At 36.6% G+C, this 13,090-nt stretch overlaps 1 protein-coding gene across 1 annotated transcript in view; it reads left to right on the top strand.

The window, feature by feature from the left end:
• OCA2 (OCA2 melanosomal transmembrane protein) overlaps nucleotides 1-13,090 on the top strand; it is a 171,604-nt gene that overhangs the window by 119,412 nt on the left and 39,102 nt on the right. The window contains exon 22 of the mRNA XM_051806902.1: nucleotides 10,423-10,516. Coding sequence (XP_051662862.1) covers nucleotides 10,423-10,516 — 94 coding nt within the window. The remainder of the gene's footprint in view (nucleotides 1-10,422; nucleotides 10,517-13,090) is intronic.

A 13,090-nucleotide genomic window follows, 5' to 3' on the forward strand; every position in this document is an offset into this window, starting at 1 on the left:
CCGGGGGATCTGGTTCTAGAAATTTAGATTTTTGTTTACCCCAGCCTCCCTGTTTGATGATGGGGATACTAGAACGTTCAAGATGTTTATTCATCCACTGAAATTGCCAGATGCTCTCTGTTGAGCACATTGGAGCCCCTCATGTGACTGAGAGGTGTTCCCAAAGACAGGTCAGATGAATTCAGACTTTTAGGCCCTTTGATTGGTCAAATCTTCTGAATGCTGAACAACCCTATTAATTCACATCTGTCTGGGCATTAGTGGCCAGGCTGACTAAGTATCTAGAAAACTTGTGTTGCTCATGAGGTTTTTTTATGTGATATACCAGTATTTCAATTACATTTTAACAATGAAGAGAAAGAAAATAGGAAATCTAAAAGGTACTAAAGGAAACAAACAAGGAAGGAACTTCTGTGGTGTTCTGATGAATCTGTATCTGTATTTCTTTTGCACGAGAGGACACTGGATAAAGCTTCGTTCATTAATGCTTCCTATTTTAGTACATGATAGAATTATGACACTTTGGAGACTGAATGTTATGTAGACCTTCCAATAATGTCCAGGGAATGGTGCCCTGAAATTCTGGAGAGCAAATGAAGGTTGCTAGCTACAGCAATTTCAGAACAAGAGGAACTTTAATTGCACTTTTTCTATTGACTCATGAGTTTTAAAATAGCATGAAATAAGGATTCAACCTAAATTGAGTAAGTGTACAGACAGAAATTCACCTGTTAAGATTGTTCAATTGTGTAGAACTAGATTATGTACTGAGCTGAAGAGGTTATAGCTAAAATATTATTTGAAGGGTTTTTCTACATTTGACATTTAAAGAGCTGGCATTTAATTGGCTTTTTATCTCTTTCTTCCCCCCACCCCCCCCCCCATGATTTATAAACAGTATGCTTTTGAAAAAAAAATCAAATTAAATTTGGAAGTGCCTACCTTCTGAGATCTCAGGTGCTAGCATAGAAAAGTACAAAAACTACTGCAAACCCTGTTCTATGGTCCAGAGGGAATATTTTCTACAGTGTATAGTTTTTGCACTATTTTCCTTCTCTGTGTATCTTCGTTCGCGAAGCCCAGCCATGATGATGATGTATTTTCTTGAAGGACAACACCTGAAAGTCATCATTTTCACAATTCTGCAGAAATAGGCACTCTCTAGGATGCATACAGCTGTGCTGTTCTGGCCCCATGACTTGTCTGTAGGCTCTGCATCAAGACAGGAGGTAGGGAGAGAGGATTGCTGGAACTTTTCTTCTAACCTTACAGGGTCAAAACACAGGTGTGAGTAAAATTCATTATCCACAGGGCATGTGCTAATTACAGCTATTACAGCTATCCCACAGTGTAGCTAAACAGTGGGATTTCTCTCAGTGGTCCACTGCTGTAGCTATTCTGCCTCTCAGCACCCCTCCTTAGGTCCCTGGTGCAGATGGGGCCTTGCACAGTCGAGTGTCACTGATTCATTATTCCCTGCTGATTCTGCTCAATAAAATCCTAAACTTTAAAACTGAAGTTTTAAAGCTTCAGACACACTAAAGGTATAAAGCTAGAAATATTGTTTATATTCATAAACAAACCCTCTTTCTTTGCAATATGAGGAAAAAGTGATATCCTTCAATAAAGCATAAAATGTATGAAATATATGATAATTAATATTATGAAAAAATGTAGCTACTTTGAAGTTCTTTTGTAGTTACAATAGATGAAGTTTGTATAACACTTTTCAACTTGAAAGATTAAAGAAAACTATAAAAAATGGTATAAAAATATAGCCATTATTTAAGGGAGCACTATTTAGCTTTGGTTTTGAATTTAACTGTTTTATAAAATGTGTAATTGAAACTGTAGGAAAATCTTTTGGTGGAGGCAATCTACCTACCTGAGCTTGATTTTAACCAGGACATGGATGTTGAAAGTTGCTGTTGTTTCTAAAGGAGTCTTTTAATGACAAGAAATCCTAGGGCTTAGTTCCCTGTCTTATGGGTGAGATAGTCCTGCTTTAGGTAAGTATTTTTTTCATGGATATAAACCTCAGTCCAAATCAAAGGGTGGTGTTATAAGGAATTAGAACAATCTTTCAAAAGGAAAGGGACATCATTGCTCTTGACTTTGAAAGGCAGGCAAATTAAATAAGGAAATTTAGGAAATCTCTCAAAGTTTTTCCTTAAAGACCTCAGGGCAATCTTTAGCAGCATTATGTCTCTAAATTGTACACATCTAGAAGCATGTGTTTTGGATGTCTTCCACTGATGTCTAGTTTACTTTCTGAGTATAATTTGCACTGTTTCTGTGATGTTTGCAATGATGAGAATGATTTAACTGTGATTGCTGTCCATTAAATGGCAGTACCACATGCTTATTCTTAACAAAAAACTCATTCATATGTTAGCTGAAAGTTTTTGAGTTTTGTTGTAATCTGAAAAATAGTGTCATCGGATATAAGCATGAGGAATATTTTCACTCTATTTATACTTGAGAGCCCAAACTGTCCTCTTGCTGTTTTCTGTAACAGTCAGAATCTGTAACGTTCTATAAAAATCCAGCTGCTGCTTTCCTTAGCTCCCTCATGACATTGAAACTCTGAGCTATCTTCATGCTGTTTCAGTGTGAGCTTCTTAAAGCCCAGCAGTGCTGAAAAGTCCTTGGTGTGAGATCCAGGCTAGTTACCAGAGTCCCTGCAGCTGAAGGATGTTCTTTAATGTTTAAGATTACCAAAGATTATGCTCTTTGACATGGAAGATATACAGAAGAAAGTTGTGAACTTAAAATGTAAAACCAGCTAAAACTGAGTGTGTCCATTTGACAGACTTATGTTTGTCTATATGAAGGCAATATCAGAGGCCTGTTTGGTTTTAAAACACTGAATTAATATGGGAAATAATCTCCATACTGAAACTAGTAGATTTTTCTCAGCAAGGACATTTTTCTAAGCTTAGAAAGAGTTACCTTGGCAGACATGCATATACAGATGTACGTATGTCATTAAGCATGAAATATTGAGTACATGAGCTAACAGATCCTGTTTCAGCTGTACTGATGAGGATTTATAGTTTGGATGGTAAATCTTATATTTTAAAATGCAAATAAAGAGATCTATATGTGATACTAATTTAGAAAAAAATTATAACAAACATCAAAATCACTTGATTATAGTGCTAGCATTACTGATAAATTTGAAATGCTTCTATTAATGGTTTTAAATCTGTGTAAAATAACTGCAAGCTGTAACGTTCTCCAAAGTAGAGATAGGCTAGTGATCAGAGTTGGCATTGGAAGCTCCCACACAGTATTTGTGGAGATGTGTTTAATTTTCTTTACTTGCTTTGTACATTTCTTTATCATAAATGACAGAAAATTCTTTCCAGAAGTCTTGCCCACTTCTGCTTTCAGAATTATGTGGAACAGACAATCTCATTATGTTGTATTGGTGAGTTGCTGCAGTATGAGAATACAGACTCTCAATAGCTGTCAGTAGAAGAGGTATATTCAGTTAGAAGGTAACATTGGGCTATCAGACAGAACAAGGCAGGGAAACTATTGCAAGCTTCAAAACACTTAAGTGCAGAAGATAATACTGGACCATCTACTTTCCTTCTTCTGCAGATGCTTTCCAGGTACCTCTCTTCTGCACTTTGAGGTGAAAAAAAATCTTGGTTTGCAATATTCATATTGATTTATATTGAGGAATCAGACACTCTGTATGACACTAAGGAAAGTTATAATCATGCTCCAGATATTATTTATGTATATATTAATAAATCTCTCCAGCACAGTTGCAGTTAGCACACCTAAAGCATTGGTGTTGTGAAGAGAAGCATAAGTTGTGAAACTGTTTTAAACAAGGCACTTGAACTATAGCAAAACATAACAGGTAGGCTCTGACTGAAAGTCAATGTGATTCAAGGTAGACTCTGAATTTAGAGTAGCTAGATATTTGAAAATAACGTAATGGAGGGACACATTTTTTTTATTTTAGGAATATTTTTTGTGTGCTACTTAGCTTCAAAGTAAGTTATGATAAAGTTGGATAATGTACTTTTATGCCAGGTTTCTACACATAAAACAATTTTTCAATATTTGCTGTCTAATAGTGTCACATGTGGCAAAGCTGTGAATGTGAGTTGACATAGTTTTAGTCTCTGAATCTAAAAGTCCGAGATAAAATATGTGCAAACTGGGACTTGTGTGCAACATTAAAAGCTTTAAGTGGAACCTATTTGAATATGTGTCTCAGGGTGTGGGGGAATGGCATGTCAGAGTACACTCCTGATATTATCCATCATTGTACTAGTTTGTTTTACACTTGTACTGGATAGGTTGACTTTGAGAAGGGGCTTTAGTGATCACCTCAGGTCTTATGTATCTTTTACAGATGTCTGGATTTGATAGAAGCTTATTGATTTATTCATGTCATTAAAGTAACAAGTGCCGGATGTTCAATAACTCACCTTATTTATTTCACACTTTTGCTAGAAAAATGAAAAATTTAAATTTCACCTTTTCCTCTCATAGCAAAAAAGAAGCAATGAGCATTGACTAGTGCGATACTTCCAGTAACTATCTAACTAACACCAGTCTTGCTGGTGATGTTGTAGTGGTGATAAAAAATGGTAAATTTCACCTCATTAAAAGCATTGTGTGGAATGCAGTTCAATGAACTTTTTGGGTAAGTTAACCCAAAATTTTCATTTGCATTCTTTAACCTTTTTTTTTTTTGGTATAATGTACATGTTTATGCATTTATGTAGAAACATACCATTCAAAAAGTTTCCAAATCAGCAAAAGAAAACAATACTGGTATCCTAAGACTGCAGGCTATCACGAATAACAGTATGGAATGAGTTCATGCATGCCTGTGCCTTGACTGGGACTTCTAGGGACTGCTAATGGTTTAATTGGTCTTGATTCTGTTCTTTATTGACTGCAAAGTTTGATTATCCAGGGCTTGTTAATTTTAACATATTAAAAAATACTAAGATATTCAAGACTTGCATATTATTAGAACATATTAAAGACTTGTGGACATTTAACAGATGAATATAAATGGCTCTTTTTTAATGAGGCAAATCTGGATTACTTTTATGTGAAACTGAAAATTTGTGAAAGCTGTGAAGGCTGTCTCCTGTAAGGCTAATCAAAACCAGAACTGGTCAGTGTTCACTTTGGCAGACTTGCTCCATTTGCTCAGTCTATGCTTTAAGTAGAGAAATGGCAAATGCTATGGAAAGGAAGCCAGTCACGTCATTCTACCTTTATTTAATGATGGGAGATTGCATAGAATTTTCTTTTAAAAATTGATTGGAAGGAAGGAGTTGGCGTCCTTCAGTAAGTTTTGCTATGATGCTGTAATGAGATGGCTTGATTACAGCAAAAAGCAGGGCTGAGAATCCTCACCCTAAAATTATTCATGACTATAGCAAACTCCTGGTTTCAGAAAGAGAACACTTGTCTGGACAGAGCAGTGAGAACAGCTGTGCTATGTAAAACTGGGCCTGTCACAGATGTTTTCCAAAGGCCAGGGAAAAGCTCTTTTTGAGGCTTTTGTTGGCATGAAAATAGGGTAGTCTTTTTGCTTCGACGCTAGCTGGCCAGAGATATAGGGAAGAGAAAATGCAGAAAGTCTCCCAGTTGAGCACAGGTATAGCTTGTTCTCTGCCATCAGAGCATGTGGAAGGGAAGCGGTCTGTGATTCTCACAGCAAACCAAAACTTTTCTGTAAGCCATCCACTTTTTCGCTTGCTGTTACCCAAGGTATTATCTCCTTTATATTCAAGAAAGTTACTGTTTATGAAGGCTGCTCACGCTAGGTCAAACAGCTTTATTAGTGATAATCCCTTCCCTTTGATTTCTCAGTGCTTTGAGCAATAAATACTAATCCTGCCAGGCACTTTGAGGTGATTCTCCAGGCAAACATATTAATGCAGCAAACACAAGGGTTAGACTTGCTCTTGATGGAGGCAATACCAAAGGGACTTCTGAGAACTAACAATATTTAGATATAATAAATGTGCTGCTGACAAGTAAAAATAAACAGTTGAGAATGAAGCTTAAAGTGAGAGGAAGCAAGTTATTGCTGCAAACTCTCTCCCCTTTATTGTATGATTCTAATCTGATTTCCCTGCCCTTTTCTTCAGTAAGCCTCATTGGTTCTCCTAGCATTGATTTTCAGTGCATTGCAGGTTATTGCAGGTTATAGCGACTTGGGCAAACTCTGGGTACTGGGAGAGAGGTTGTCTGGGCCCAAGGGAGATGCATTCTGTGTCGTGTGCAGGATTTGGGTTTACATTTGGCAGTCTCTGAAGTAGTGATGTAGTAGAGGGTAATAGCTGAGCACTGGGTTGCAAAGAAATAGCTACAAGTGGAAGCAGAAGGCTAGAAGAGGCAGGGCTGGTGGATAGTGCAGGTATCAAATCACCTTTTCAAACCTTGTCAACATCTTCCTGCTTGTAGTTCTAAGTTAACTGGAGATGCAAAGGCACATTTTTGTGTGTGAGGCTTAGATATTTCTTTATAGATTTATTCTTAACTAAAACTGTTGAATACTGCTTTATACTTGCAATTGATTTCACATTCCCTAAATATATTTGAAGTCATTTGCCTTGAGAAATACCAGAAAGAAACTTTTATATCACCTTTTCTAGACAGAAGCAGAACCTCCTATTGTGTTTCTGCAATGATTGAGCAAAGCTAGAGCAGTTCCATGGAAAAATGCATATGATCTGTGAGGATTCCTCTGTCATTTTCTTCTCTGTAGCTTAGGCAGCAGCATGTGTTTAAGCATCTGTATCATTCTATGACCACACTTCAAAGTGAGAATTCTTATTTTTTTCATTAAGAAAAAGATATCTCTTGATTTCATGCTTATAAATTATTAAGCATAGTTCGTATTGACATCAGTGCTCGTAGTCTGTCAAGAAGAAAAGGCAGAATAGATATTCAGGATAAAATGTGTTGCTTACCTCATATGTATCACAAACTATTGATATTACAAAAATAACATATAATTCATTGTAGTGAAGCCAGGTTCTTAATAACCATCTGCCTTGCAATAAAGGATGAGTTACAGTAGGAGTCAACAAAAAGTTACAATAGGAGTCATCAAAACAGATTGGTTATTGCAATATTATTGTTTCACCCATGTGTTATTTTGTTTTGATAATACAAACAAGCAAGGAGGAGTCTTTCTAAGCTGAATTATTCTTAAGATTGCAGATGATGTGAAGATGAAGTCAAGATTGGGTAAAGTCCTAAAAAATGCTTATTCTTAATTTGCATCAATTTGAATGAATTTAACATGTGTAGATTTCTGTGTACATTAACCTAGTCTTTAGTTTTGCATGATTCTGAGGTCACAGTGTTGCTGTTTCACTACTGACTTAAACCTGTGCTGTGGAGACAGATGTTCTTGGGAGGCGAAACAAAAGTTTGCCTCTGTTGTTAATTTCAGTGTTGTTCTTTGAAGCCTGCTGAGCCGGTACCTAATTAAACTGCACACATGCTCCAAACAAATGAAAAAGAAATGCTGCTCCTCTCAGATAACATTTAAGGTGACGATTTCTTCTCAAGTGAAATCTGCTTGGGGAAATCAATTCACTGCTGAAGTAGAAACTCTTTCCATAATACTTCATTATGTGAAGGTATTACTATAGCCCATACACAGTATAGGAGAGTGCCTGCTGATCGGAGATCTCAGCTGTATCTACTCACAGCCATGGGACGAGTGCAGTTTCAGTTCCCTTTCTTTAATTTGAAGCCAGAGCTATATTCCTTGTCTACAGTAATAATAGTCTGAGAGTGATGACTGATTTTGCTACACACAGAGCAGAAACCTCTTATGAAATGTTTGGAGGCTGTAGACTAGTGATTACTTTGGAATTGAAAATTCCTAAAGTGTTCCTACCTGACTCCTCTAATAACATCAGCTGCATTCGTTTGTTCTGTTTTTGCATTAAGCCACATGCTTTGTGTCTTGGCTTTCTCATTCTAGTAACTGCCAGGAGCACTGTTGTTCCATGTTCAATTTAATATTTTTAATCACACATCAAAATAATTAAGATACACTTTGAGACAAAGAGAGGGCAAGGGAAACGAGCTGTGCCATTTCTAATGACCAGTGCTAGACACTGCTTTTTAAAGGTTTCTGTTCTTCTAGTAAGCTTAGTCATCCTTTTTTCTCCACACCTGAAGCATGTGTGCATGTGTGTGGGGGTGATTCACTGTGTATGATAAGAAGCCGAGCTCACAAATAGTCCTTGATGTCTCACAAGAATGATCATACTACTTTTATGATCACTAAGGATACACCCTTGTATTGATGTGCAGTTTCACCAACATCAGCAGAATTCCTCGTAGGCAGACAAGACCTCTGCACTGAGCTCCAGATCCTTTGCAATGTCAAAGTCTTAAAAACAGAGCAACTAGGAAGCACCTCACCTAGCATAGCTCCTGGTAGAACAGAAATAAATAGGAATAAAAAAATAAAGGGTCAATTAAATATATGGAATAAAATGTCTATTTGGGATTGCAGGGAGTGGAGTGGAATGCTTTTCTCATCTCAAGAAATTTTCAGCTTCTTTCTTCTTTTGTAGTGGTATCTGCTCAAGAGCTGTTTTAGGCTGCTGCTAAAAAATAAAACCAGTCTCTTGTTCTTAATAGGTGTTGCTTAGGCCACTCAGCTGAGACAACAGATACCCTTATTTAGATCTCTACTCTAGGATGAAAATCTCAGTTTGCTGCCTATTTTGTGTTGATAATTGGTCAACTTGGAGTAAATAAGAGTCATGCTTTCTCTTCAGAGTCAGTTGGAAAAATATTGACCATACTGCAGCCTTTTCTTGGAAAGCTTTGGCTCTCAGGAAATCAACTAAAAATAATAATATTAATAATAATAATAATAAAAAATTCCTGAGCGACTTTTGGGAGTCTAGTTTTTTTCTCAAAGTTGTTTCTTTGTCCCTAGAATGACAAATCAAAAATATCTGAACTATAGCACGTAATTTTATTAGAATTTAAGAGTTTTCTATTATTTTTTAAGAATATTTTTGGACAACTGCTCATTTTGTGTGCATTTTCAGGTGCAGAAGGCCATATGGGTACCATGTGCAAATACTTGGGGCAGTAATACTTCTGCCTTTATTCTGAGATACTCTTCAGTAAACTGATCTCTGAGTGACCTGAAGCATTTACTAAGTCAAAACAATTAACTGGGACATTAATTGCATCTATTTCTCTCAAAGTCAGACCAGAAGAGTTTCCATGGAGCTGAAATTTTTAACAGAACCAAAGTGAGAAGAGTAACTGTATGCCAATGGGAGCAAAGGAAGGCTTGTGCTTAGAATAATGGATTGTTAATGTAGTGATGTATGGCAAAAGAGATGACTTGTCGCAATATAAAAAAAAAATCTCCTAGATTGTTACCTCCTTTGTTCAAAATATCAGTCAGCAGAATGGAGGAGTCACTATCACTTCCTGAGTCGTGCCTTAGATCAGAAACATTTGCTGAAGCCATCTGCTTTGTAGAAGTTAAGTCTGCAGCATGTCTTAAGTCTGAGGTATGACTCATAGTAAAGATATAGAAAAATGGGTCAGTCTTTCTGAGCTCTGAATAACTGACTTTTCTACATTACTAGTTTCTTGAAAGTTTAAAGGAAACACAGAAATAAATTAATTACTGGAAAAGGCTTAGGAGAAGAGAGGTGTATCATTCTTCCAAGAGGATAGATGCACATTGTAAATGTGGCAAATTATTTTTTTTGGTGTGTTCCTTTCTTATGGGGACTTGTATACAATAATTTGGTGAAGTTTACTGAATGAAATTATGTTCCATTATATATTAAAGCACCATAGTGATTAGGCAAGCAAAGTTTGTAATCCTTTTGCCTTAGCAGAGAGATTTAAACCAATCCATTCCCCTTCATTGTCTCACTTATTTTGTTTTAAATTTCTGAAAAAAACACAAATAAATCTCAGGAATTTGTTAGTTTGTCTATAAAAAAGGCACTAATTTATCAATGTCAAGTTTGTATAAACAAAAAAGGCATCAATTTTTCTTAGCATCCTTAAACTATCTCGTCTTTTCTTTCCAACTCATCTGATGGTACCTTCTTGTATGCAAAACTAAAAATCAAGCTTATCTGAATGCAAGTCTCTGGTGTCATTTTGACAACTGTTTTGGTGTTATGTTCCTTCCCTATTTTTCTGGCTTATGTAGAATCAGAGATTAATACCAGGTTTATATTTCAAGGCATGAAGCTATTTATAGGATGTGGAGATATTGTCTGTAAGTTTCTTTCCAAGTCTATACAACAGAAATTGATTTCTCAGTTCTAGCATCTTAAGACTTTAGCACAGAATAAACAGAGAAAGAGTAAGAAACAGAGCACAACTATAAATTGGTATTTGTTTTCTGAACTGCAGGTAATGGAACACTGATTGGAGCATCTGCAAATGTTGTTTGTGCGGGAATTGCTGAACAGCATGGTTATGGCTTCTCTTTCATGGAGTTTTTCAGGTACAATTTTAAACTCCTCACCTTAAATCTGATGGGTTTTTTCTCTAGGCAAACCATGAATCTTCTAAGGGGAAAAATTTGGAGAAAGGGTCTACAAAATAGACTTGTGTTCCTAATTTGGTTTTGGCGACTGAAGTGCAGGTGGAGGTCAGATTACTTTATTTTCAGGTAATGTTGATAGAATGTATGAAGGTGGTGAGAGCACAGTGTAACTCCAGGAGAAATAAAGCCTCAGAAATTCCTGCTTTGATCGCCCTCAATCTTCAGCTTTGTATCAATAGTAAATTGTTGCTTTACTGTTAAATACAGTTTAAACCTATGTTCTTATCTGCGCATTTTTGTGGGTGTTCTATCATCAAGCAAAACTGGAATGTCCTAATTTAGACTGAGTCAATTTTTATTTCATGATCCCTTGAGTAAACCTATTTATCTAAAAGCAGTTCTTTTGACCAACTGTTAAGCAACTATGAATGAAAGTGTGATGAGCAGCTAGTAATAGCTCAAGTTGTTGCTTAATTATTGTTTAATTAATAATTGACAGCTGTTGTTTAATAATGGGATTTTATTTGCAGATCATTCATAAACAAATTTTTAAGGCACATGGTGTACATAATGCATACAGCAGGTTAATATTTTTCCAAACAGTTCCAGTTTTTGAGACTGTGGTTGAAAGCTGTAAATGGAAACTAGCAAACAGAGTACTAACCATGAAGTTCAATTTTAAAATGTAGTTGATTTAACTAAAACATAATTCCTTGTTTATTTTTCAGCACATTTAGAACAAAGGATACTGTTGAGTTCACACAAATATTTTTTCCTCCTTTTTTCTTTACATTGTTTGTTTTAGTTTCTCAGCTTTATCAACCTTCCTCTATATTATTTACCTCAAAGCCTTCAATCCTGTATTTTTAATATGAGTGATCATACACTATTGTCTGGAGCTGATCCAATGGTAACCCTAAAAAGAGAAGTGCTCTGAATTACTGTTGCTAAAATTCTTGCTATGAGCATGTGCTACTCATATATCTTCACCCACAGTCATCTGATAACGTTTTAGAAAGGTAGTCATGTAGTACATAGTGATAGCTAACAAACTTCTTGGAAGTCAACCTCTTGCACAAAAAAAGATTATGATACAGCAATAATGGACTTGTGGATTGTTCTGTTTCTATTTCACAGATGTTTAGCTTGTCATTTGGGGATTTAACTTGTATGTAGCATTAACAATGTCTCTCCTATTTAGATTTTGTAATGAAATGTTCTTAAGGCTTCTGTGGCACTGACTGAAGGAACAAAGATGTAAAGCCTGGCTAGTCTCTTCAGAACTGTTTACTGTTTCTTCTTTGGGAAGACTGATGACAGTACACAGATGTTCTGAAATTGCCTTCTATATGTATGCTTTTAGTGGAAACGATTACAGGGAAATGCTGTAGACATTGTGAATAAAGATGTGAGAACTGAATCCATAGTGGTCTTGGGAAGATAGCAATGGATGTTAATTAGAAGAAAGAACATGAGCCCACTTTTGCTGGCTACCTCTCAATCACCGAGCAGGCAGATCATGAGCTCCTCCACTATTTGTGTTAGAAAATATTTGTTTCAGTCAGATGTCCCCAAATTCACTATTTTTTGAGGCTTCTTCTGATGTTAAGAGGTATTACATATATCCCTTGAGGATTTTGATCTTTCTTACTTTTATTTATGAAGGATGTCTCAAAGCATTAAGTAAATTTTCTGGATTTCTTCCCTGTTTGCCCAGGATGACTCAATAGGTTTCACATACCCATTGAGGGTCCTCTGCAGCGCTTCTCCCAGTATAGACACACATTGTTACTCTCTCATCTTGCAAAACCTTTTGAGCCACCAGAGAAAAATCATGAATACCATGTGTGGTGGGAGACGATAACCCTCTGCTGACTGACTTTTACTAAGATATCTTCATTGCAACCTGTGCTGGTAGTGTTCTGTCCCTCTCAAATTTCTGTACAGGAAACGCTGTGGTCTTACGAGCTTGATGTACTTCTCTCTGGAGTGCCTTCATCAGAAGAAATCTTGTGCTAGGGGGACAGATGACTGCATGATCGTGAATGCTACAGTCTTTCAAAAATCTCTCTAGCCTCCTGGGGAAGCTCCCCCTTCAGAACAACATCTAATTGCTTCTTTCCCTAGATCAAGAGTCCTATCTGCTCTAGGACCTGAGTACACTTATCTCCCAGACTGCTGGACATGACTGGTGTCATGACCCATTTGGGGGTGCTGTTCATTATAAATTCTTGTCAGGCTGGACAAAGACACCAGTCCACATGTCAAGGAACTCTTATGCTTTATTCTATAATTGTCTTAACTCTGGCTTAAGAAGCCCTTAACTTGTACAGCACACTTCAATGAGCTCCCAACTCCCACAACAAACTTCAGTATGGAGTATAGGGTAGAGTATGATAGCTGTGCTTTGGCAAGACAAAGTAAGGGAGGGGAGAAATGAAGGTATAAGAGACATTACCCATCAACACATGTAAAAATCATTTCTGTCTGAACAGTGCTCCCAAGAGGAAGAGCAATATTGCCTATGAGAAA

The sequence above is a fragment of the Manacus candei genome, unplaced genomic scaffold (genome assembly GCF_025592945.1).
Source record: "Manacus candei isolate 608988 ecotype Guabito, Panama unplaced genomic scaffold, ASM2559294v1 h1tg000069l, whole genome shotgun sequence".
In the NCBI taxonomy this organism is placed as follows: domain Eukaryota; kingdom Metazoa; phylum Chordata; class Aves; order Passeriformes; family Pipridae; genus Manacus; species Manacus candei.